Here is a 27,097-nt window from a genome sequence, read left to right as displayed (position 1 = left end):
GCTGCGATACCGCAACGGCAACTTTTGACAATAGAGGTTTTATTCTGATCTAGAGAGGGGAATTACTCAAGTGGCTAGCTGTCTTGAATCACAGCAGCTCAATTCCAGATGCAGGGAGCTGTCAAAGGTTTGCGCCTACCACAGAACTCTCCGACGCATCCCCATCTCCATTTTTTCAACTGGGACTGCGCACTGGACCATCTACGTAGCAGCCCAGCATAGAAGTTCCCTGGGTGATATTGGGCCAGGGAGTCAGTGAGGAGGTTTGGGGAGGGCCATGGGTGAGGGGAAGGGAGACCCAGGTTGTAGCTTCCTGGGTAGAGACTTCCAGCTCATTCATGCTCTCATGTTCCCTTTGCCTTGTAGCTCTTCATGCTGGATAATGCGCTCACCGACTGGCGAATTGCAGTCAGCACTCCGAAACTGGCTTTCATCATACTGGAGTTTTTGGTCTGCTCCCTCCACCCTTTCCCAGTGGGAGATTTCACTTGTCTGGATCCCAAGCCGGGAGAGACCGCCGCCTTCCTCTCTGATGTCGACATGTTACTCTCGCTGGTGATGTTCCTCCGCCTCTATCTGGTTCCTCGAGCGGTGCTGCTGCGGAGTAGCGTGTTGGGAGACGCCTCTTACCGCAGCATCGGGTCGCTCAACAAGATCCACTTCCAGTACCCTTTTGTGTTACGGGTGATGGTCAACAGCCAGCCGGGCCGCGTGCTGCTGATCTTTACCATGGGACTCTGGATCATTGGCTTTTGGGTACTGTCCGTCTGTGAACGGTGAGGAGCCTGTTGCATTCTTTCATAACTAGATTCTCAGTACAGTGGTACCTCTACTTACGAACTTAATTTGTTCCATGAGCAGGTTCTTAAGTAGAAAGGTTTGTAAGAAGAAGCAATTTTTCCCATAGGAATCAATGTAAAAGCAAATAATGCATGCGATTGGGGAAACCACAGGGAGGGTGGAGGCCGTTTCCTCCCAGGAGATTCCTAGAGAGGCTCCACAGAGGCTTCTCCCCACCTTTTCCGGCCCTGTTTTCTCCCAGGAGATTCCTAGAGAGGCTCCACAGAGGCTTCTCCCTGCCTTTTCCGGTTACAGTTTCGGAGACTCACGTTTGTAAGTGAAAAATGATTTTGAGAAGAAGCAAAAAAATCTTGAACATCCGGTTCTTATTTAGAAAAGTTTGTAAGTAGAGGCGTTCTTAGGTAGAGGTAGCACTGTACTGAGTTCAAGGTTTGCTTTTTTTAAAAATAGCCCATGTTTCCCCAGTCCTGGTAGAAGAGCCTTTCCTGTCTTAGCAGAGTTCCTTTTTCTCCTTTGAGAGCACCCTAATGTGAACCCTTTGAAGTGGAAAGAGCCGGGGTGGCGCAGTGGTTAAAGTGCAGCAATGCAGGCTACTTCAGCTCACTGCTAGCTGTAGTTCAGCAGTTCAAATCTCACCATCAGCTCATGGTTGAATCAGCCTTCCATCCTTCCGAGGTGGGTCAAAAGAGGACCAAGATTGTTGGGGGGCAATAGGCTGATTCTGTAAACCAGTGTTTTTCAACCAGTGTGCCGTGGCACACTAGTGTGCCGCGAGACATGGTCAGGTGTGCCGCGAAGCTCAGCAAGAGAGAGAAAGAGAGAGAAAGAAAGAAAGCAAGACAGAGAAAGAAATCAAGAGAGAGAAAGAAAGCAAGAGAGAGAGAAAGAAAGCAAGACAGAGAGAGAGAAAGCAAGAGAGAGAGAAAGAGAGAGAGAAAGAAAGCAAGAGAGAGAGAGAGAAAGAAAGAAAGAGAGAGAGAAAGAAAGCAAGAGAGAGAAAGAGAGGCAGGGAAGGAGGGAGAGATAGAAAGAGAGCAAAAAAGAGAGGAAGGAAGGAAGGAAGAAAGAGGGATGGACAGAGAGGGGAAGGAAGGAAGAGAGAGAAAGAGGGAGAGAAATAGAGCGAAAGGGAGGAAGAGAGAGAGATAATTTTTTTGTCCAAACTTTTTTTAGCCCCCCACTCCCCCCCCGCTCAATGTGCCCCATAATTTTGTATATGTAAAAAATGTGCCGCAGCTCAAAAAAGGTTGAAAATCACTGCTGTAAACCATCTAGAAAGGGCTGTAAAAGCACTATGAAGTGGTATGTAAGTCTAAGTGCTATAGATCTGGTATAAAAACAGTCACTGTGCAGCAATTTTATTAATGCAGTGATACCTTGTCTTACAAACTTAATTGGTTCCAGGACGAGGTCCTTAAGGTGAAAGGTTTGTAAGACGAAACAATGTTTCCCATAGGAATCAATGGAAAAGCGATTAATGCATGCAAGCCCAAAATCCACCCCCTTTGCCAGCCGAAGCGCCCGAAGCAAAAACACAGAGGTCTGGAGGTGGGGTTTCGAGGACTTCGGTGTTTTTGCGATGCTGCGATTTCACTGATACTCCCTTCGCTGGGAAACCCCACCTCCGGACTTCTGTTGCCAGCGAAGCGCTCGTTTTTGTGATGCTGGGATTCCCCTGCAGCATCGCAAAAACACGGAAGTCTGGAGGTGGTGTTTCCCATGGAGGGGAGCCTCAGGGAAATCCCAGCAGTGCAAAAACATACAAATCTAAATAATAAATAAATAAAATAAATAAAAACGGTTGCTTCGCTGGCAACGGAAGTCCGGAGGTGGGGCATCCCAGCAGCGGCGGTGGGTTTGTAAGGTGAAAGTAGTTTGTACGAAGAGGCAAAAAAATCTTAAACCCCGGGTTTGTATCTCGAAAAGTTTGTATGACGAGGCGTTTGTAAGATGAGGTATCACTGTATAGTAATAGTACTAATAGTAATAATTTTACAGCAAATATCTACAAACAGAGAATTTTGCAAGTCTGATTCTCTCTCTCTCTCTCCCCCCTCTCTCTTTCTCTTTCTCCATCCGTCCCTCGCTCCCACCTCTCTCTCCCGCTTAGGATGACATGATAGCAATTTATTTATTCATTTATTAGATTTCTATGCCGCCCTTCTCCTGAGACTCAGGCCAGCTCACAACAAAGCAAATACAAAACATACAAGAAATCTAACATTCAAATATTCTCAAAACCTTAATACTAAAAACATATTTTAAAAAGTCCCTTCCATCTCTGTTATTCCGGCCCTGTTTCCTCCCATGCTGTTTTTATCATTGTTGTTAGCTGCCCCAAGTCTACGGAGAGGGGCGGCATACAAATCCAATAAATAATAATTCTTCTTCTTCTTCTTCTTCTTCTTCTTCTTCTTCTTCTTCTTCTTCTTCTTCTTCTTCTTCTTCTTCTTCTCCTTCTTCTTCTTCTTCTTCTTCTCCTTCTTGTCCTTCTTCTCCTTCTAAATATTCGCTCTCTTCCACTTTGAAAGGCCCAGGCCTCTTAATGGCAAATTATCCTCAAGAGCCACTTTGCAAATTTGGCACAATTGCATGATTTTACCCCAAATTTTCCCAATCTGCTGTGGGGGAATCTTTAGGTTAGATCTTGGGATCCTCTGCACGCCAAGCGTGGGTGCCCACCTCTTGAACTCTGTCCTCTTCTCCGAAGGAATCCTACCCAATTCTAAGTTGAAAAAGTCATTTCCTTTGGATTTTTCTTTTTTTAAAAAAACATCTCCACTTACTGTCTTGTCAGCCCGCCAAAAAGGTCAGTTCACCTGAGAAAGCCAACATTTAAGTGAACCTCTTTGCTGGAGGAAAAACAAACATTTTGTCACTTTGGGTGACACGGATTTTTTTTTAAAAGACAGAAAGAAACAGAATCCTTCTGATTTCAAAAGAGTTGAAAAGGTGGCTCAACTCTAAAATCAACAACCTGTTCTCATTTCATTAGTTGGCCCGGTTCTCATAGAGAAAGGTCTTGTCAAACTGGCTTGGCTTAGCGTCCCTCCTGAATTCCCACCATAGTTTGGAAGGAGGACTGAATATTTTCCCATGAACGAGAGATTGTCTAAATCCTGGGACTTCGGACAAAGTTGCCTCAATGTCTTTTTTAGGCTGCTCACCGCCCCCATTGCTCATGATGCCCATAACCCCCAGACTCTGGACGCCTTGAGGTTATCTCAAGAATAAAAATGACAATAACAACAACAGAGTTGGAAGGGACCTTGGAGGTCTTCTAGTCCAACCCCCTGCTTAGGCAGGAAATCCTACACTACTTCAGACGGTTGGTTATCCAACATCTTCTTAAAAACTTCCAGTGTTGGAGCATTCACAACTTCTGGAGGCAAGCTGTTCCATTGCTTTAACTCTCAGGAAATTGCTCCTTAGTTCTAAGTTACTTTTCTCTTTGTTTAGTTTCCATCCATTTTTTCTTGTTCTACCCTCAGGTGCTTTGGAGAATAGGTTGACTCCCTCTTCTTTGTGGCAGCCCCTGAGATATTGGAACAGTGCTATCCTATCTCCCCTGGTCCTTCTTTTCATTCAACTAGCAATGCCCAGTTCCTGCAACCGTTCTTCATATGTTTTAGCCTCCAGTCCCCTAATCATCTTTATTGCTCTTCTCTGCACTTTTTCTAGAGACTCAACATCCTATTTGCATTCTGGTGACCAAAACTAAATGTAGTATAAGGCAGAGATAGGCAAAGTTGGCTCTTCTGTGACATGTGGCCTTCAGCTCCCAGAATTCCTGAGCTAGCATGATTGACTCAGGAATTCTGGGAGTTGAAGTCCACAAGACATAGAAGAGCCAACTTTGCCTACCCCTGGTATAGGGTATATCAGTACCTAATAAATGCAGTTGCTTGCAGAGACTTTCTTAGGTGCATACAGAGGCTTCAACCTGGACTTTAACTGGAGCCTTTATGCACATGAGATCAATTTCTGGAACGCAATTGAGGCTTTTGGTATGTGATCTGGATTAAGAAAACTGATCAGTTGACAACGAGAAGGATAATGAACAAGAACCCACCCCTGCTGAGAGAACCCAGAGACCCCACCCTTCACTGAAAAGCAATTGGAACACCAATATTTCCCACTGTGAAGATTATTATTGTTATTAATAGCTGCTTGGTCATCAGGCAAAGGCTGTTTTATTTTCTTTAAAAATTTTGATTTGATTAAAAAAAACCAGACATGCACACGGGATTCTACTGCTATAGTTTAGCCAACCTGCATCTACAGGTGTGTTTGCCTTTATGCATTTGGATCTTTCATTTTATTATTTTATTTTATATTTCTTATTTTCGTTTCATTTCATTATTATTCCATCCCATCCCAATCAGTATTTTCTCTTCTCTTCATTCTGTTGTATTTTATATTCTATTCCATCCCATCTCAATCAGTAATCTCTCTTCTCTTCATTCTTTTATTTTACATTCTATTCTATTCCATCCCATCCCAATCAGTAATCTCTCTTTTCTTCATTCTTTTATTTTACATTCTATTCTATTCCATCCCATCCCAATCAGTAATCTCTCTTCTCTTCATTCTTTTATTTTACATTCTATTCTATTCCATCCCATCCCAATCAGTAATCTCTCTTTTCTTCATTCTTTTATTTTACATTCTATTCTATTCCATCCCATCCCAATCAGTAATCTCTCTTTTCTTCATTCTTTTATTTTACATTCTATTCTATTCCATCCCATCCCAATCAGTAATCTCTCTTTTCTTCATTCTTTTATTTTACATTCTATTCTATTCCATCCCATCCCAATCAGTAATCTCTCTTCTCTTCATTCTTTTATTTTACATTCTATTCTATTCCATCCCATCCCAATCAGTAATCTCTCTTCTCTTCATTCTTTTATTTTACATTCTATTCTATTCCATCCCATCCCAATCAGTAATCTCTTTTCTTCATTCTTTTATTTTACATTCTATTCTATTCCATCCCATCCCAATCAGTAATCTCTCTTCTCTTCATTCTTTTATTTTACATTCTATTCTATTCCATCCCATCCCAATCAGTAATCTCTCTTTTCTTCATTCTTTTATTTTACATTCTATTCTATTCCATCCCATCCCAATCAGTAATCTCTCTTCTCTTCATTCTTTTATTTTACGTTCTATTCTATTCCATCCCATCCCAATCAGTAATCTCTCTTCTCTTCATTCTTTTATTTTACATTCTATTCTATTCCATCCATCCCATCCCAATCAGTAATCTCTCTTCTCTTTTCTTCTCTTTCTTCTCTACTTTCTCTGCTCTACTCTACTCTATGCTATGTTATTTTCTTAATTCTATTTTCTACTCTATTCCATTCCGTTCCATTCCATTCCCTTGTTTTCATATCATATCTGCTCCAGGAATGGTCAAACAATTAACCAGGATATAATACAGGTAGCTCTACATTCATTCTTTCACCAACTGTTCAGCATTGGGAAAAAAAGGACTTATGATTGATTCTTGAATGAATGAGCGTTGCAACATCTTCAGGGCCACTTGATCCAACTTTGGGTGCTTGTAGCATGTATTTATGACAGTGACAGGGTGTCCCAAGGTCATTTGCAACTTTCCCAGCTGGCTTCCAACAAGCAAAGTCAATGGGCGAAGGGGAGAAGCTGGATTTGCTTAACGACATGATTCATTTAACAACTGCAGTGATTTGCATGACAACCATGGCAACTGAACAATGTCGTTTGGCGGGACCCAGGGGAAGAGCCTTCTCTGTGGTGGCCCCACTCTTTGGAACCAACTCCCCCCAGAGATCAGAATTGCCCCCACCCTCCTCGCCTTTCGTAAACTTCTTAAAACCCACCTCTGCCATCAGGCATGGGGGAATTGAGATATTCTTTCCCCCTAGGCCTTTACAATTTACGCATGGTATGTCTGTCTGTATGTTTGGTTTTTATAATAAGGTTTTTTTTTAGTTATTTTAGGATTGGATTGTTACATGCTGTTTTTATCATAAATAAATAAATAAACAAACAAGTAAGTAAATAAACAAGTAAGTAAGTAAATAAATAAATAAGGAAGGAAGGAAGGAGGGAGGGAAGGAAGGAAGGAAGGGTGTGGCACACTGAACAATGGTCTTGCTTAGCAATGAAAGTTTCTGGTCCCATTCATGTTCTTAAATTAAGGACTCCTTCATTTAACAACTGCCTCGCTTAGCGATGGCAATTCTGGCCCTCATTAGGGTCATAAGTTGAGTCCCAACTGTGCCTTTCTAGATAAATATGAGCATGCACCTATTTTCATATTGATTCTCTCTTCTTTGATCTGCCAGACAGCATATGGACGAGGACAATTACCTGGGTGGGACGTTCTGGTTGATTCCCATCACTTTTCTGACCATCGGCTACGGAGATGTGGTGCCCATAACAGTGTGCGGGAAGGTCGTGTGCTTGTTCACTGGTGTTATGGTAAGGAACATGACAACATCTTACACCGAGAAACAGGACGCAAGGTTGCAATGCTTATTTGTACATATATAGGGGTGAAATCCAACAGGTTCTGACAGGTTCTGGAGAACCGGTAGTGGAAATTTTTGAGTACAGTGTTCCCTCGATTTTCGCGGGGGATGTGTTCCGAGACCGCCCGCGAAAGTCGAATTTCCGCGAAGTAGAGATGCGGAAGTAAATACACCATTTTTGCCTATGAACAGTATCACAAGCCTTCCCTTAACACTTTAAACCCCTAAATTACAATTTCCCATTCCCTTAGCAACCATTTAGATTATTACTCACCATGTTTCTTTATTAAAGTTTATTAAAAAAAATATTTATTAAAGGCAGATGAAAGTTTGGCGATGACATATGATGTCATCAGGCAGGAAAAACCATGGTATAGGGAAAAAACCCCTGAAGTATTTTTTAATTAATATTTTTGAAAAACCGTGGTATAGACTTTTCGTGAAGTTCGAACCCGTGAAAATTGAGGGAACACTGTAGTTCGGAGAACTGTTAGTGGAAATTTTGAGTAGTTGAATAGTAATTTTGAGAGAAGATATAAATGCCACCTTTGGTTGGCCTCAGAGTGGGTGGGGATTTTGCAATATCCTTCCCCTGCCACACCCACCAAGCCAGACCATGCCCACTAAGCCACACCACACTCATCAAGCCACGCCCACAGAACTGGTAATAAAAAGTTTTGGATTTCACCACTCTGTATGTGTGTGTATGTATGTGGATAGGTAGGTAGGTAGGTAGGTAGATAGATGATAGATAGATAGATAGATAGATAGATAGATAGATAGATAGATAGATAGATAGATAGATATAGATACAGTGGTACCTCTACTTATGGACTTAATTTGATCCGTGACCAGGTTCTTAAGTAGAAACGTTTGTAAGAAATAGCAATTTTTCCCATAGGAATCAATGTAAAAGCAAATAATGCGTGCGAATGGGGAAACCACAGGGAGGGTGGAGGCTCTGTTTCCACCCAGGAGATTCCTAGAGAGGCCCCACGGAGGCTTCTCCCCGCCTTTTCTGGCCCTGTTTCCTCCTAGGAAATTCCTAGAGAGGCCTCGCGGTGGCTTCTCCCCGCCTTTTCTGGCCCTGTTTCCTCCTAGGAAATTCCTAGAGAGGCCCCAAGGAGGCTTCTCCCTGCCTTTTCCAGTTACAGTTTCGGAGGCTCGGGTTTGTAAGTGGAAAATGGTTCTTGAGAAGAGGCAAAAAAATCTTGAACACCCGGTTCTTATCTAGGAAAGTTCATAAGTACAGGCGGAGAGGGGCGGCATACAAATCCAATAAATAATAATAATAATAATAATAATAATAATAATAATAATAATAATAATTATTATTATTATTATTATTTGTAGGTAGAGATACCACCGTATATATAAAATTCTGCCTCTGCCTCTTGCCTCCTTGCAGCTAAAGCTGCACTTTAGTTTCACTTTCATTTGAGCAGATGGCTTGCAACCTCAGTCAGCTGAGAGTCGGGAAGCTGATCCTGAGTTGCTTGGCTTAACAGACTCGGTTCTGTTTGCTGTATGGAGGTAAATTGCTGGGAGGCAGAGGCGAAAGGGGTGGCTGGGGCTACATTCGGTGTATAAGACACACCCAAGTTTTCACCCTCTTTTAGGGGGCAAAAAGGTGTGACACATAGTCTGAAAAATATGGTACTGGAGAGTCAACATTGGACATTTTGTAAAGAAACTGTATTTCTGTCCAGCCTTATGGTGTGCAAACAATCCTCAATTTGCAGCCATTTGTTTAGTGTTTAATCTGACTTTAAACAAAGTCAGAAACTTTTTTAAACTTTTTTTAAAAAAAAACATATCAGTCCTCCTTTCTGCTAACTGAAGCTATTTCTCTATCCTTTCAGCTGAAATAATCCATGCACATTTTTTTCCTTTTTAAAAAAGAACTTTAAAAAAACCCCTCCCCTTTTGTGTTTCTTCCCAGGGTGTGGGGTGCACAGCCCTCCTGGTGGCAGTGGCTGCCGATAAACTGGAATTCACCAGAGCCGAGAAACATGTTCACAATTTCATGATGGACATCCAGTGCGCCAAAGAGGTAAGAGAAATGCTGGTTGGAATTCCAGATGGGTGGAGAAATTCACTTTAGGAACCGTGCCTCAGCAATCCGGAGCCCAAAGTGACTATGGCAGGGGGGTCAAACTCGATTTCATTGAGGCAGGGGGTCGGTTCTGGCTTACCTCGCTGCCGGTTCGCTTCCTGATGTGCCCTGCACATGCAGGCGTACATGCACAATGCTAAAGCAAAAAAATGAGATGGCAGCACCTATGGTGCTACCGAGAGAGCCAGTTTGGGGGGTATGGCTAGCTGATGACGCCAGAACAAGGCTGAAATAGATCTATCGTAGTCTCCCTTAATTTTCAAATTCAGCATAACATGTTACACATACAAAATATAGTGTGTCGGCTATGAATAAATTAATTAACTGCTTTGGATATGGCCCTGGGTTGGGCCGAGGGGCAAAATGAAACATGAAGCTCGTCCCATAATTGGGTATACCTGGGTAATTCGACAGAAAACACACACATATATATATCACGTTTTTGCTGAATTTGAAAATTAAGGGAGACTAGGATAGAACTATTTCAGCCTTATTTTGGCCTCATCAGCTAGCCATACCCTCACTGGGACTTGAATTTGCAACCTTTGCCTTGTGAGACAGAGAATTAACCTCTAGGCTACAGTATCCAATCCCTTCAGCTCTGTACCAGGGAAGGGTTACATGTTTTTTGTGTTGAATCACCCTGGTATATGGAAGGAACATCACAGCTCCTTTTTTGCCTCTCGGCCCAACCCAGGGCCATTTCCAAGGCAGTTAATTTATTCATAGCCGACAAACTATATTCTGTATGTGTCACATGTTTTTGCTGATTTGAAAATTAAGGGAGACTAGGATAGATCTATTTCGGCCTTATTTTGGCCTCATCAGCTAGCTATATATATATAAGAGAAGGCATCATTTTAAAGGGAGCAGATAAAATATAAATGCATATATATATATGCATTTATATTTTATCTGTTCCCTTTAAAATGATGCCGTAGTTTCCTTCTTCCTGTAATCTACCCTTTTTAGTCACCAACTCCAGAAACCGCAAGTTCATTTTATTATTATTTTTTGCTGCAGAAAGTCCATTCGGCATTAATAAATGCAGTCACCTATCTTTTTCTTAAGCAAACACATTACTTCTGCCATCTCTGTAAAGTTCTTTCATCTTCACCAACTGTTCTTGCTTTGCAAGATCTTTTGTTTTAATTTCTGTGCAAGACTGCTGACCTTATGTTAGCAATTCCAGTTTATTGATATTTTAAAATCTCTCATAAACAAAGTTATTTTTTTTGAAGTGACTGTAATTCTTTCCGATCCTATCTTTGGTTGGTCTACGATCAAAATAAAGATTAGACTTGACTAGCAGGTCTTTTTAGTTTGCATGCTCGTAAAATCCCCGTGCAGTGGATCGTCTCTACTTTAATATTGCAAGAAATTGCAAAAAGCCGCAACTACTGTGTCTCTGACAGATGACATTTAAACCCCTTCAGTGAAGGAGAGTCCATGAACTCCCAAAACAAATTATTCTATTGTTGAGCAAGTCTTACCATTAGGACGTCTTTCCTGGAGTTCAGCCAAGATAATATTTCTCTGTAATTTAAATCCTTCGTTTCTTGTGCTATCTTCTGGAACAACTCTGAACGATTCTACCCTATCTTTATGTGGAATAAAAGTTCAGGCAACATGTTGAACTTGGAAGTGGAATTAATTCCTTCTCTGAATTTACACAATAGAGCCACACACTATAATATCTCAGGAAGGCAAAAATGTAGGGAAGTTTGAGTGAGTTTGTTTTGTTACTCCCTCCCAAGGATGGTAGTTATCGAATCTGAAATTTAGGTTGGGATGGGCTGGGTTGGGCGTCCGTATTTGTCCAGATTACTCACTTCTCCGTTAAAAATTACCTACTTAAGGCTGTGTATGTGATCTACCCTGATGAACTCAAGTGTTCATACTTCAACTGCATAGATGTGTCATAAATGCGTTTCCCCCAAAGTCTTAACCACGTTTAGCCTGATAACAAAATTAACCCATTTTTTTTCTAGGTTGCACTATACAGTGATCCCTCGAGTTTCGCGATCTCGAGTTTCGCGAAACGCTATATCGCGAGTTTTCTACCCGGAAGTAACACCACCATCTGCACGCATGCGTAGATGGTGGAGTTTGCATTACCGCCGGGCAGATCAGCTGCTAGGCGGCCAAAGGAACCTTCCCTGGGTCTTCCCGCCGGCATGGGGGGCTTCCTAGCACCCCCCGAACCCCCAACCCGGGTTTGGGGGGGTGCTAGGAAGCCCCCCATGCCGGGGGAGACCTTTTAAAACACCCGTGCCGCTTCCCAGCTGAGTCCTGAAGCCAAGCGCAGAAGTTCGCCTTTGGCGCTTGGCTTCAGGACTCAGCTGGGAAGGGCGCGGCTGTTTGAAAAGGTGGCAGTCGGCCTGGGGGGCTTCCCAGTACCCCCCCCCCAACCCTGTCTCCTGCCGCCGGTTTAGCCAGGAGAGGAGCGGCAAAGTGACTTGGAGGAATGGGAAACTCAAACCGCCCAGTTTCAGCTTTCCATTCCTCCACGTCACTTCGCCGCTCCTTCTGGCTGGTGGGGGGGGGGGAGTTAGGAAGGTTCTACTTCTCCCCCCCAGCCAAAAACTCAAAGCCTGTCTCCTGCCACACAGTTTAGCCAGGAGAGCAGCGGCGAAGTGACTTGAAGGAATGGGAAACTCAAACCGCCCGGTTTCAGCTTTCCATTCCTCCACGTCACTTTGCCGGGGGAATCTGGGAGGGAAGATGACGCGCCGGCAGCACAGGGGCGAGGGGTGGGAGGCAAAGCTCTGCGGGTACAGCCCCTTTCGGCCAAGCCTCCCCCCCCCCCGCCAAGCAGCCAGGGAAGCCGAGCCGGGCGTGGAACATCGGCGCGGGAGGCAGGAGACGATCGGGCGACCGGAGCAGCAGCGCCGCCGCCGCCACGCCCGGCTCGGCTTCCCTGGCTGCGTGGCCGGGGAGGCTTGGCTGAAAGTGGCTGGAGCCGCAGAGCTTTGCCTCCCCCCCCCCCTGTGCCGCCCGCGCGTCATCTTCCCTCCCAGACAAAAAGGCCACCCTTCGGCTCTGCAGTTTCAGTGGGGTTTCCCCGTTGCCCAGGGATTCCTGAACACACCACAGCCACCTCCGTTCGGGCGAAGGAATCCCTGGGCAACGGGGAAACCCCACTGAAACCGGGCGGGTTAAGCCTCCTTCGGCGACTGCGGAACTGCTTGCTGTCAACTTTGCACTGGGCAAAGAACTCTTCACCTCCCGCCAGGCACGGACGAAAGGCGTGGAAGTCTATTGTAGCAGCTGCTACAGCGGAGACATTTTGGGGGGGAGGCAGGAGGCAGGAGATCTGGCCCTTCACTTGCCCTCCCAGCAAAAGGCAAAGCCGCGCAGCTCCCCAGCCGCCAAAGGAGGCTTAACCCCACCCCTCTGTCCCACCCATCGCCCGTGGCCGGCAGAAAAGCGGGGATAGGCAGGAGGAGGTTATGCCGACCACGGGCGATGAGTGGGACAGAGGGGTGGGGTAAAGCCTCCTTTGGCGGCTGGGGAGCTGCGCGGCTTTGCCTTTTGCTGGGAGGGCAAGTGAAGGGCCAGATCTCCTGCCTCCTGCCTCCCCCCCCCCAATGTCTCCGCTGTAGCAGCTGCTACAATAGACTTCCACGCCTTTCGTCCGTGCCTGGCGGGAGGTGAAGAGTTCTTTGCCCAGTGCAAAGTTGACAGCAAGCAGTTCCGCAGTCGCCGAAGGAGGCTTAACCCGCCCGGTTTCAGTGGGGTTTCCCCGTTGCCCAGGGATTCCTGAACACACCACAGCCACCTCCGTTCGGGCGAAGGAATCCCTGGGCAACGGGGAAACCCCACTGAAACCGGGCGGGTTAAGCCTCCTTCGGCGACTGCGGAACTGCTTGCTGTCAACTTTGCACTGGGCAAAGAACTCTTCACCTCCCGCCAGGCACGGACGAAAGGCGTGGAAGTCTATTGTAGCAGCTGCTACAGCGGAGACATTTTGGGGGGGAGGCAGGAGGCAGGAGATCTGGCCCTTCACTTGCCCTCCCAGCAAAAGGCAAAGCCGCGCAGCTCCCCAGCCGCCAAAGGAGGCTTAACCCCCACCCCTCTGTCCCACCCATCGCCCGTGGCCGGCAGAAAAGCGGGGATAGGCAGGAGGAGGTTATGCCGACCACGGGCGATGAGTGGGACAGAGGGGTGGGGTAAAGCCTCCTTTGGCGGCTGGGGAGCTGCGCGGCTTTGCCTTTTGCTGGGAGGGCAAGTGAAGGGCCAGATCTCCTGCCTCCTGCCTCCCCCCCCCCAATGTCTCCGCTGTAGCAGCTGCTACAATAGACTTCCACGCCTTTCGTCCGTGCCTGGCGGGAGGTGAAGAGTTCTTTGCCCAGTGCAAAGTTGACAGCAAGCAGTTCCGCAGTCGCCGAAGGAGGCTTAACCCGCCCGGTTTCAGTGGGGTTTCCCCGTTGCCCAGGGATTCCTGAACACACCACAGCCACCTCCGTTCGGGCGAAAGAATCCCTGGGCAACGGGGAAACCCCACTGAAACCGGGCGGGTTAAGCCTCCTTCGGCGACTGCGGAACTGCTTGCTGTCAACTTTGCACTGGGCAAAGAACTCTTCACCTCCCGCCAGGCACGGACGAAAGGCGTGGAAGTCTATTGTAGCAGCTGCTACAGCGGAGACATTTTGGGGGGGAGGCAGGAGGCAGGAGATCTGGCCCTTCACTTGCCCCTCCCAGCAAAAGGCAAAGCCGCGCAGCTCCCCAGCCGCCAAAGGAGGCTTAACCCCACCCCTCTGTCCCACCCATCGCCCGTGGCCGGCAGAAAAGCGGGGATAGGCAGGAGGAGGTTATGCCGACCACGGGCGATGAGTGGGACAGAGGGGTGGGGTTAAGCCTCCTTTGGCGGCTGGGGAGCTGCGCGGCTTTGCCTTTTGCTGGGAGGGCAAGTGAAGGGCCGGATCTCCTGCTCCTGCCTCCCCCCCCCCCCCAAATGTCTCCGCTGTAGCAGCTGCTACAATAGACTTCCACGCCTTTCGTCCGTGCCTGGCGGGAGGTGAAGAGTTCTTTGCCCAGTGCAAAGTTGACAGCAAGCAGTTCCGCAGTCGCCGAAGGAGGCTTAACCCGCCCGGTTTCAGTGGGGTTTCCCCGTTGCCCAGGGATTCCTGAACACACCACAGCCACCTCCGTTCGGGCGAAGGAATCCCTGGGCAACGGGGAAACCCCACTGAAACCGGGCGGTTTGGACTTTCCATTCCTCCAAGTCACTTCGCCGCTCGTGTCCTGGGTAAACCGGGCGGCAGGATACAGGCTTTGAGTTTTTGGCTGCAGGGGGAGGGAGTTAGGAAAATCCTACTTCTCCCCCCGCAGCCAAAAACTCGCAAGGTAAGGTTCGGGGCGGGGCGGGCGGGGCCCTTTTGTGCCAGTCGGGGAGGCGGCGGCGGCCTGCAGCAGAGGCGGGCGGGGGAGGCCCGGCCCGCCGGAGGGGCGATGCTGGCGGCGGAGACAGGCGAAGTCCCGCCCGCCCCCCGCCCGCTTGGCCCCGGGGGGCTGAAGGGAGCCAGGCGGGGGAGGGCGGGGGCTACTCGGTTCTTCCTCAGCCGGGGGTAGCCGGAGCGCCGGCCAGGCGGGGGCGGGCGAGGCGAGGGCTGCGGGGCGTGCCGGGCTCCAAGTTGCCGCGCTGCCTTTGTAAACCTGCCCGAGGGAGGCGAGGGAGCCCCTTTGTTGGCCGGCGGCCTGGCCGGCCCTTGGCGCGCGGTGCCCGCGGGGACTGCTGCGGCGGGGACTGCCCACTGCCTTCGCCCAGACCAGAGGCATCGCTCGGCTGGGTTTGCAGATCCGCGGAGGCATCGCCGAGGGCGGGCTGAGCGGCGCTGTGGTTGGGAGCCCGTGCCGTGGGAGCGGGCGGCTTGGCCTCGCTGCGGCGGCGGCGGCTTTGCGGGTCCTCGCTGGCGGCCTCGCCGGGCGGAGGAGGCTGCGGGGCTTTCTAAAGGGAGGAAGAACTTGCTATCGAGCCTGCTAATGAAATCCAACCGGCGGAGGGTCTGAAATTCCACCCGAGGGGAAATGGGGGAAAAAAGCCCAGCCGGGAGCGCGGCGCCAGGCATTGTTCTCCGGACCCCTCCCGCAGCCTGGAGAGGGAAAGGGCCGCTGCGGGTTGGATTTCATTAGCAGGCTCGATAGCAAGTTCGATAGCGGCGGGCGAACGAGGCGAGCGGCGGGGCGAACGAGGGGAGTGGGGGGCGAACGAGGGGAGCGGCGGGCGAACGAGGGGAATGGGGGGAGAACGAGGGGAGCGGCGGGCGAACGGGGCGAGCGGCGGGCGAACGGGGCGAGCGGCGGGCGAACGGGATGTGCGGCCGCCGAACGGGGCGAGCGGCAAACGGCGGGCGGGCATCAGCGAGGATCCGAGGCGGCGGGGAAGACCCAGGGAACGTTCCTTCGGCCGCCCAACAGCTGATCTGCTCGGTAGCGCGGCAGCAGCGAGGAGCCGAAGATGAGGTTTCCCCGTTGCCCAGGCAAAGGGGAAACCCCATCTTCGGCTCCTCGCTGCTGCCGCGCTACCGAGCAGATCAGCTGTTGGGCGGCTGAAGTAACCTTCCCTTGGTCTTCCCCACCGCCCACACGCAAACTTCACCATCTGCGCATGTGCGGCCATGAAAAAATGGCCGCACATGCGCAGATGGTGTTTTTACTTCCGCACCGCTATATCGCGAAAAATCGAGTTTCGCGAGGGGTCTTGGAACGGAACCCTCGCGAAACTCGAGGGATCACTGTAGATTGAATTATAAAGCACCCAAATAGTGTCCCAGACAGAATACACAAAAATACTAACCAGGCTTAGTGGGACAAAAAAAATGAAACTTGTAAAATGAAACCCTGCATATTTGCAAGTAGGATTGCTAAACAATCCCCAGAAATTCTTTTTTTTAAATCCCCCTTTGTTAACAAATCCACTATATTTTCAGGTCTCCAGGTCCCATCAACTAGACCAGTGATTTTTAACCTTTTTTGAGCCGTGGCACATTTTTTACATTTACGAAACCCTGGGGCACAATGAGTGGGGCGGGGGGGGGGGGGGGCTAAAAAAAGTTTGGACAAAATAATTCTCTTTCGCTCTATTTCTCTCTCCCTCTTTCTCTCCCTCCCTCCATGTCTTTCTCTCTCTCTCCTTCCTTCCCTCTCTTTCTCTCTCTCTTGCTTTCTTTCTCTCTCTCTTGTTCTTTTTCTCTCTCTCTCTTTCTCTCTCTTGCTTTCTTTCTCTCTCTCTCTTGCTTTCTTTCTCTCTCTGAGCTTTGCGGCACACCTGACCATGTCTCATGGCACACTAGTGTGCCACGGCACACTGGTTGAAAAACACTGAACTAGACAATGTCGGTTGGTGGGGTCTAGGGGAAGAGCCTTCTCTGTGGGGGCCCCAGCCCTGGAGATTCATACTGCCCCCACCCTCTTCGCCTTTCGCAAGAGTCTTAAGACTCATTTATGCCACCAGGCTTGGGGCATTAGATCTTTGCCCCCTGGCCGACGAATGTGTTGAGAGAAAGTTGATCAAATGAGAATGTTTTTTATGGGTTTTTGGGGCTTTTTAGATTTTATATTTCATTAATTGGATTTAGGATGTGATACAATGTTTTATTATATGTTGTGAGCCGCCCCGAGTCCTCGGAGATGGGCAGCATAAAAGTCCAATAAATAAATAAAATAAATATTTTCATGGTGGCAAACTAACTGAAACTTCTTGGGAAAAGAATGGGCCTTCCATAGTTTTGAGAATTTCGCTCTGGTTGGTTTGCTATGTCGGACGCCCATCAGTCCAAATTTTAATAGGGAATCTGGAAAAAACACCTAATGTGGCATCTTTGAGCAGGGAAGGAATACCTGAGCCTTGAGCCTTTTCTTTGGCAATTGTCATGGCCAGGATCATAATCTGTAGATCAGTGTTTCCCAACCTTGGCAAATTGAAGATATCTGCACTTCAACTCCCAGAATTCCCCAGCCAGCATTCGCTGGCTGGGGAATTCTGGGAGTTGAAGTCCAAATATCTTCAAGTTGCCAAGGTTGGGAAACACTGCTGTAGATCAACGGTGAAGCACCCCAATGAGATGAGTGGGCAGTTTATGGCTCTGCAGTAGTGGGCTGCTACCGGTACAGTGGAGGATGGGGCGCTGGTAGCTCTCGGTGCGCTGTGTTCGCAGCTTCGGTTCCCTTGCATGCACGTCCGAGTGTCTGAACCAAAACCACACTGGGACACATGCACGCACATGCAAGGAACCAAAGCTGCGCGCACAGTGCATCAGTAGTGGTAGTAATAGGAATCTGCCCTTGTGGCCCTGGGCTTCATTTCGGAAGTTATTTTGAAAGGGATGAAACTGGGTCTCTAGAACAATTAGCTGTGAGTTCAGAAACCACATGGAGAGGAGGAAAAGGCTGGGGAAAAGAGATGTAAATATGAGAAGAGGAAGAGGAGGAGGAAGAAGAAGGAAGAAGAGAGGAGGAGAAGGAAGAAGAAAGGAAGAAGAGGAAGAGGAAGAAAGAAAAAGGACGGAAGAAGAGAGAAGGAAGAAGAAAGGAAGAAGAAGAGGAAAAAGATGAAGAAAGAAGAAGAAAGAAGAGAGGAGAAGGAAGAAGAAAGGAAGAGGAAGAAGAAAGAAGGAAGGAAGAAGAGAGGAGGAGGAGAAGGAAAAAGAAAGGAAGAAGAGGAAGAAGAAAGAAGAGAGGAGGAGGAGGAGAAAAAGAAGAAAGAAAGAAGAGAGGAGGAGAAAAAGAAGGAAGTAAGAAAGGAAGAGGAAGAGGAAGAAGAAGAAGTAGTCATCTTTTCTCACCACCCAACTGACGTGACCTTGAGGTGGAGCGCTTGCCTCACAATCAAGAGGTTGTGAGTTCAAACCTAGGCAGAGGCAGATGTAGGGTCATCCTGCTTGGGCAGGGGGTTGGACTAGATGACCCGCAAGATCCTTTTGAACTTTTGTTAATCTCTTGTTATCTCTTCACACCCCATCATTTCAGAGATAGGTTCCTACCAGTTCTAACCGATTCTTTAGAACTGTTTGTAACTCGGCGATGATGTCATGGAGCCGGTTTCTCTCGGTGTCTCCGTGGGCGCCGCCACCTTGGATTTTTTTTTATTGCCGAGGGTGCACGCGTATGCAGCGCAACCCTGAGCGAACCAGCAGCCAAAGGACCCAGAACCCACCCATGCACTATGGGATGTGCTACCTGGCAGATTCCCCTTTGGGAAATATAGCTTTTAACCATAAAAGGATTATCCGCCCTTGCTCCATAATAAATAAAATTGGTTTTCCTGGGCACCCTGCCTTGGAACACAGGGCGTGATAGTCCCATCTTTTGTGGCTTCCTCTTGGCATTTGCCATGTTCTGATCAGCGCACCAAAGGCTGATTTGCTTTGTCACTTTCTTTACTAAGGTTGTAATTATTAAGCCACAATCTTCCACACCCTGGAAAAAAAGGATTTAAAAAAAAAAAACATGGAAAAAGTACTGCTAAATTCTCGACTTGGTTTTAGGGAGGGTTAGTAACATGATTGCTACTAAGCTAATCATTGCTATGTATGGCTAATTTTAAAAAAATACCGGTAACAGAAATTATTATTATTTTTTTTAGATTTGTATGCCACCCCTCTCCGAAGACTCGGGGCGGCTCACAACAGTAATAAAAACAGTATAACAATGGGACAAATCTAATAATAAAAATGTATAAGAACCCCAATAATTAAAAAACATACAGCACATGGACACCAAACATGAAATATAAAAACCCTGGAGATGTCTTAGTTCCCCCATGCCTGGCGATATAGGTGGGTCTTGAGTAACTTGCGAAAGAGAAGGAGGGTGGGGGCCGTTCTAATCTCCGGGGGGAGTTGATTCCAGAGGGCCGGGGCCGCCACAGAGAAGGCTCTTCCCCTGGGGCCCGCCAAACGACATTGTTTGGTCGACGGGACCTGGATAAGGGCAACTCTGTGGGACCTTATTGGCCGCTGGGATTCATGCGGTAGAAGGCGGTTCTGGAGGTATTCTGGTCCAATGCCATGTAGGGCTTTAAAGATCATTACCAACACTTTGAATTGTGACCGGAAACTGATCGGCAGCCAGTGCAGGCCACGGAGTGTTGAAGAAACGTGGGCGAATATAGGAAGCCCCACAATAGCTCTCGCGGCCGCATTCTACACGATCTGAAGTTTCCGAACACTTTTCAGAGGTAGCCCCATGTAGAGAGCGTTGCAGTAATCAAACCTCGAGGTGATAAGGGCATGAACGACTGTGACCAATGACCCCCTGTCCAAATAGGGCCGCAACTGGTGCACCAGGCGAACCTGGGCAAACGCCCTCCTCGCCACAGCCGAGAGATGGTGTTCCAATGTTAGCTGTGGATCGAGGAGGAAGCCCAAGCTGCGAACCCTCTCCGAGGGGGTCAATAATTCCCCCCCCCCCAGGGTAATGGACGGACAGATGGAATTGTCCTTGGGAGGCAAAACCCACAGCCACTCCGTCTTGTCTGGAAATGGAGCTGTGCTCATAGCTCTGGGTGATCGGAGGGTGGGCGCACGCACCAGAGCGAAATTCAACTTCTGTGCATGAGCAGGAAGCCAAACCTCATGAGAAGATGCATGTGCGTGTGAGATTTCGGTGATTTTCAGCGATGTTTTGTGCATGCGCGGAAGCAAAAAAAACCCCACCGAAATTTCACATGCCTTCTTGCAAGATTTGCTCTCTGCTCATGTGCAGAAGCCAAATTTTATTTTATTTTATTTATCAGATTTGTATGCCGCCCCTCTCCGCAGACTCGGGGCGGCTCACAGCAATGATAATACAATGTAACAAATCTAATATTTAATTAATTTATAAAACCCCAATTTAGAAACCAATCATACATACTAGCGTACCATGCATAAATTTTATAAGCCTAGGGTGAGGGAAAATGTCAATTCCCCCATGCCTGACAACAGAGGTGGGTTTTAAGGAGCTTACGAAAGGGTAGGAGGGTGGGGGCAACTCTGATATCTGGGGGGAGTTGGTTCCAAAGGGTCGGGGCCGCCACAGAGAAGGCTCTTCCCCTGGGTCCCGCCGAACGACATTGTTTAGTTGACGGGACCCGGAGAAGGCCAACTCTGTGGGACCTAATCGGTCGCTGGGATTCGTGCGGTAGAAGGTGGTTCTGGATGTATTCTGGCCCAATGCCATGTAGGGCTTTATAGGTCATAACCAACACTTTGAATTGTGACCGGAAACTGATCGGCAACCAATGCAGACTGCGGAGCGTTGGTGTGACATGGGCATATTTAGGAAAGCCCATGATAGCTCTCGCAGCTGCATTCTGCAAATCCTGCTCCAGTGTGCCCGCATGCCCACCTGTCACCCAAAGCTGTGCGCGCAGCAGCACCCATAGCGGCGGTAAGTTGGAACCCCCACCCGAGCAGAGTTTATGTCTTACAAACTTAACACAAGTCTCTGGTGAGGGTGAGAAACAGCGGTTGTCTCAAAGATAATCTCTTTCTTGACCAAATTTGCTTGTGCCTCCAGATGAAATGCTCAGCGGCCAACGTACTACAGGAAGCCTGGCTATTGCACAAGCACACCAAGAGGAAGGACGGGCTGAGGACACGCAAACACCACCGGCGGCTGCTGGCAGCCATTCACATGTAAGTTCCTACCCTGGGATGCTATAGAGGAGAGCCATCCAACCTTGGCAACTTTTAACATTCGTGGTCTTTAACTCCCAGAATTCCCCAGCCAGCCAAGTTCTGCCTTCAGGTCCTTTGGAGAATAGGTTGACCCTCTCTTCCTTGTGGTAGCCCCTGAGATATTGGAACACTGCTATCATGTCACCCCTGGTCTTTCTATTCATTAATCTATAACAACAACAACAGAGTTGGAAGGGACCTTGGAGGTCTTCTAGTCCAACCCCCTGCTTAGGGAAGAAACCCTACACTACTTCAGACAGATGGTTATCCAACATCTTAAAATCTCCCACTGTTGGAACATTCATAACTTCTGGAGGCAAGCTGTTCTACTGATTCATTGTTCTGTTAGGAAATTTCTCCTTAGCTCTAAGTTGCTTCTTTCCTTATTTAATTTCAACCCATTGCTTCTTGTTCTACTCTCGGGTGCTTTGGAGAATAGGTTGACTCCCTCTTCTTTGTGGCAACCCCTGAGATATTGGAACACTGCTTTCATGTCTCCCCTGGTCCTTCTTTTCATTCAGCTAGCCATGCCCAGTTCCTGCAACCGTTGTTCATATGTTTTAGCCTCCAGCCCCCTAATCACCTTTGTTGCTCTTTTCTGCATCTTTTCTAGAGTCTCAACATCCTTTTTGCATTGTGGTGACCAAAACTGAATGCAATATTCCAGGTGTGGCCTCACCAAGGCCTTATATAGTGGTATTAACACTTTGTGTGATCTTGATGATATCCCTCTATTGATGCAGCCTAGAACTGTGTTGGCTTTTTTGGCAGCTGCTGCACACGGGTGGCTCATATTTAAAGGGTTGTCCACCAGCACTCCAAGATCCCTCTCACAGTTACTACTACTGATGAGCAATCTAAATATACCCGATCCTTGCAATCTTTTTTTGCAATCTTTAGCCTCCAGCCTCCCAATCGACTTGGTTGCTCATGAACTCACCCATTTCTTGTTGCAGGTTTCGCCATGTGAGGATGAAACACCGCAAGATCAGAGATCAAGTCATTAACATGGTGGATATTTCTAAGGTAGGTTTTCTCGCTGGCCCATGAGCAGAAGCCCTTGCCCTGGTTTAAAAGAAGACCTATTCTTCTACATGTTCAGAAACTCCAGATCGTGCAGAATGCGGCCGCGAGAGCAATCATGGGCCTTCCTAGATATGCCCAGGTCTCATCAACAGGCCGCGGCTTGCCCACGAAGCAAAAAAAAGAGGAAAAATTGTAGAAAAAAGATGTCGGCGTCCATAGGACTCCCACCGGAGTGGCCGCTTGCAAATTGCGCCATCTGGCGGTTGCTACTGGTGCACAGTGGTAGCCACCCACTACTGCTCCAAAGACACACCGAGGCTGGGCCCACCAGCATGACCTCTGTCTTCTCCTTCCAGATGCAAATGATCATGTGTGACCTCCGGTCGAGCCTTAGTAACTCTCACCAGGAGCTGGAAAAACAGATCGAGTCCCTCGACAGGAAACTGGACGAGATGACCAGGTTGCTTTCTGCCCTGGTGCAGTCCAAACAACAGGAGGAACAGCAGGTGCATTGATGGTCAAGGATCGCCAGGTAAGGTTGGGCTTCTGTTGGGCCCAGAAATGGTAGTTTCTGTTTGCAAAAAAATAAACACACAGGGCTAAAAGTAACGGGAAGGTTATGGAATGTGGGTTCACGGAGAGGCCACAGTGAAATCTTTCAGCAAGTGTAATGTGGGAATGGACCAGAGAGACAGGAAGGGGAGGGAAGAGATGCTGCCTAGGGAACGATCAGATAAGAGGAGACTTGGCCCAGAGTTAGGTAACAGGCAGAGAAAGTAAATTAAAAATAACCGGGCTGTTAAAAAAAAAGGAATTGTGGGACACTTGAGCTTGCAAGATTCTGTTAATGTGGCTTTACAACAAAAAAAGCAGGATTAGTTCATCTGGCCAGAGTTTCCTCTCTCTGGATTGTCCGAGAAGTCTGACCCCTAGGGATTACAGTTCTAATTTAGCCAGAACAGCCTTCTCTCGGTTCTGCCCTCAAAAACATAAGAACCTAAGAAGAACCAGGCTGAATCGGGCCAAAGCCCATTGAGTCCAGCATTCTGTGTCACACAGTGGCCCATCAATTGTCCGTGGGGATCTTGAGCAGAAAGAGAAGGCAAAACTCTCTTTTCCTTGACCCCCAACAAATGGTACCCAAGGGAATCCTGCCTGCCTCAACCCACATAGAGGCAGCACTTGGACTTCCGTTTCAATAACCACCGATACACTTGGCATCCATGAATCTGTCTAATCCTGCCTTGAAGCTATCCAGGCTGAGAGCAGTCACGACCTCTTCTGGAAGGGAATTCCATAAACCAATCACCCTCTGGGTGAAGAAATATTTCCCTTGATTTGTCCTCACTTTATTACCTATGAGCTTTAGCGAGGGCCCCCTCGTTCTAGTATTGTGTGATAAAGAATTAATGGACGTCGGTGATTCAGGTAATTTTATTTTGAATGCCAAATCCGTGCATCTAAAATGTAGAATTTTTTTTTTTTAAAAAAATACCTGCCGTATTCCACCCCAAATTTGGTTTAGTGATTTAAAGCACCAGGCCAGAAACCAGGTGTGAGTTCTAGTCCCACCTTAAGCATGAAAACTGGCTATGGGCCCAATCGCCGGGAGACTGTGAGTTCTAATCCCCACTTTAGCCACGAAAAATGCCTGGGTGACTTTGATCCACTCACATTCTCCCAGCCTAACTCACCTCGCAAAACTGTTGTGCTAGATAAAATAGGAAGGAAGATTACTAGAAATTTTCACCAACTTGGGTTATTTATAAAAATAATAAAACTGGGATATGACGAAATTTTAAAAAATGATTAAAAAAAAAATCCGATACCTAAGTTCAGTATGGTAAGTCTAGTATAAATGGATAAAAAGGGCATATAGATTGACATTTATTGGAGTGTCTTAAGCACACTATAAAGCCCTTCATGGCACCGGACCAGAATATCTTCGGGACCGCCTTCTGCCGCACGAATCCCAGCGACCGGTTAGGTCCCACAGAGTTGGCCTTCTCCGGGTCCCGTCGACTAAACGTCGTCTGGCGGGATCCAGGGGAAGAGCCTTCTCTGTGGCGGCCCCGATCCTCTGGAACCAGCTCCCCCCTGAGATTAGGATTGCCCCCACCCTCCTTGTCTTTCGTAAACTCCTTAAATCCCACCTCTGCCGCCAGGCATGGGGGAATTGAAACATCTCCCCCTGCCAATGTTGTTTTGGTGTTTGATGGATTGTGTGCTTGTTTTTCATATATATTGGGGTTGCTTTTATGAATTTTTTTAACCTAAAACTGTAATTAGATTGGTAAATATTAGATTTGTCACTATGTACTGTTTTTGCCATTGTTGTGAGCCGCCCCGAGTCTGCGGAGAGGGGCGGCATATAAATCCAATAAATCTAATCTAATCACACTAATGTGTCATCCCTCTTTCGACTTTCTCCCCTCTCAGGTGGCCATTGAGAAGATTTTGATCTCATCTTTCTCCACTCCTGGCTCAAGATATGGACTTTTAGAACACCGATTGCCTTTTTTTTTATGGATTCCATAAACCAAAGCGGTCCATAGAGAAGTAATTGTCACAACAGCGCCATCTCGTGGTACTTCCCAGTCACAACGAGCCTTAATAACTTTTTTTTAGCGTGGCTGGCCAGCCAGGTTATGAAACTCGGTTTGCAGTTGAGGAAACAATTGTGTCGGTGAATGCATTTGCAAAGACAGATGCCTTGGCAGGGCGAGGGGGCATCTTCTGGATGGAGACCACATCTTGGTAGCCTCTGCTGAAGAATTAAACTGATCCGTGGAAGGAAAGGTGGGAGGTGGAAACTGCTTACGAGATAGGAAAACGGCCAGAAAATGTACTTGAAACGGAAGAAAGCAAAAGTTTTGCCTTTGCTCTTGGGCAGAAACCTTTCCAGACGTGGCAGGAATCAGATCTACAGGAAGCAGTTGGTAACCTACTGCCCAGAACTTCTCAAGGACGGAAGTCGCCGTTCCATTTAATTTTGACAGCTTGCCACGTCACCGGGAGGGGTTACCGTTTGTAATTTCTTTGGGGAGAGGGTAAATCTGTGTGAAAGTCTCGAAGCTACTTAAGAATCATACGACTTGATTGGAGGGACTTTGGGAGTTCCAATCGTGCAAGAATCTAAATTAAAGCGTCTCCAATAGGAAGATGGGTTCAGTCTTCATTTGAACGGCAAAACGTGGTCAGGGGATTGCACGCTCAAAACATTCAATTATTAACACAATCGCAGGCAAGCTACCCAAAGAGGTTGGTTCTTGATATATTTATATTTATATATGCAGTGATACCTTGTCTTACAAACTTAATTGGTTCTGGGGCGAGTTTCTTAAGGTGAAAAGTTTGTAAGACGAAACAATGTTTCCCATAGGAATCAACGGAAAAGCGATTCATGCGTGCAAGCCCAAAATTCACCCCTTTTGCCAGCCGAAGCGCCCGTTTTTGCGCTGCTGGGATTCCCCTGAGGCTCCCCTCCATGGGAAACCCCACCTCCGGAATTCTGTGTTTTTCTAATGCTGCAGGGGAATCCCAGCAGGGAAATCCCAGCAGCGCAAAAACGGGTGCTTCGCCTGCAACGGAAGTCCGGAGGCGGGGCATCCCAGTGGCGGCGGTGGGTTTGTAAAGTGAAAATAGTTTGTAAGAAGAGGCAAAAAAATCTTAAACCCCGGGTTTGTATCTCGAAAAGTTTGTATGATGAGGCGTTTGTAAGATGAGGTATCACTGTATATTTATTAGATTTGTATGCCGCCCTTCTCCGAAAACTCAGGGCGGCTCACAGAATAGTGGTGTTTGTGTTGGTTTACGAGCAGTCCTCAATTTATGACCATAATGCAGCCTGGAATTTAAGTCAGATAGTCATTAAGTCAAGACACCCACACGACCAATTTTTTGGGGGGTGGCAGTGTTTCCCTGAAAATATTATTTTTTGGAACCTTGAAATAAGTGCTTGGCCTTATTGCCATGCACTCAAAAGCCCTATTTCGCTTATTATCAGGGGATGTCTTATTTTGGGGAAAACAGGGTACTTGTTCAGCAAATGCCATAATTATTATGCAAGTCAAAGCATTCCTGTGGGCACTGTTTATTTATTTAATTTATTTATTCAATTTTTTATGCCGCCCTTCTCCTTAGACTCAGGGCGGCTTATAACATGTTAGCAATAGCACTTTTTAACAGAGCCAGCGTATTGGCCCCAACAATCCGGGTCCTCATTGTTTGCTGGAAAACTGCTGAAGACCTGTCATAAATCAGCTCACCCACGTAACCAACCCAATTTTAGCACCTATTTTGTGGTGGTGGTTGAGCAAACGCAAAGTCATTAAGCAAGTCAATGCATTCTTATGGACATTGTTTGCTGGAAACCAGCCAAAGACCGGATTCCTGCAAAAACTGGTGTAAAGAGCCAGGGGGACACAGTGGCTAGAACGTAGCATTGCAGCTTAATTCTGCCGACTCCCATACTGTTCTCCAAAAGTGCCAAGCACAATATGCCAGCTGGAATTTACAGCCTGTATCTATCTGGAGATCACCAAGTCAGATGATTCTGAAGGTAGATTAGTACAGTGGTACCTCTACTTAAGAACTTAATTTGTTCTGTGACCAGGTCCTTCAGTAGAAAAGTTTGTAAGTAGAAGCAATTTTTCCCATAGGAATCAATGTAAAAGCAAATAATGCGTGCAAACCTGTTAGGAAAAAAATAAAAGCTCGGAATTTGGGTGGGAGGAGGAGGAGGAAGAGGAGGAGGACAGTCGCTGCCGAAGGAAGGTGAGGTGAAGGGAATTTTTTAAAAAATCCAAAACTTTAAGGCTGGAAAAAAAAGAGGGACTCTTAGGTGGCATGGAGCACGCCCCTCCCATACACCGAGAGGCTCCTCTGTCAGCCCAGAAAAGCCCTAGATGGCTGGGATTAAAGGAGGAATGGCAGGAAACTGGCCGGGCCTTCGTGCCACTCTCAAATTTCCT

General features: G+C 47.5%; 1 protein-coding gene across 1 annotated transcript in view; it reads left to right on the top strand.

Moving 5' to 3' along the window:
• KCNN4 (potassium calcium-activated channel subfamily N member 4) overlaps positions 1–25,285 on the top strand; it is a 66,042-nt gene extending 40,757 nt beyond the window's left edge. The window contains exons 3-9 of the mRNA XM_070765006.1: positions 367–776; positions 7,134–7,269; positions 9,262–9,372; positions 20,938–21,056; positions 22,055–22,124; positions 22,481–22,656; positions 24,564–25,285. Of these exons, the coding sequence (XP_070621107.1) occupies positions 367–776; positions 7,134–7,269; positions 9,262–9,372; positions 20,938–21,056; positions 22,055–22,124; positions 22,481–22,639 (1,005 nt within the window). The 3' untranslated portion in view covers positions 22,640–22,656; positions 24,564–25,285. The remainder of the gene's footprint in view (positions 1–366; positions 777–7,133; positions 7,270–9,261; positions 9,373–20,937; positions 21,057–22,054; positions 22,125–22,480; positions 22,657–24,563) is intronic.
• The last annotated feature ends 1,812 nt before the right edge of the window (positions 25,286–27,097 follow it).

Source organism: Erythrolamprus reginae, chromosome 11 (genome assembly GCF_031021105.1).
Source record: "Erythrolamprus reginae isolate rEryReg1 chromosome 11, rEryReg1.hap1, whole genome shotgun sequence".
NCBI classification, from domain to species: Eukaryota; Metazoa; Chordata; class Lepidosauria; order Squamata; family Dipsadidae; genus Erythrolamprus; species Erythrolamprus reginae.
Note: the sequence above shows the minus strand (reverse complement) of the source record. Positions and strands in the feature narration are given on the sequence as shown.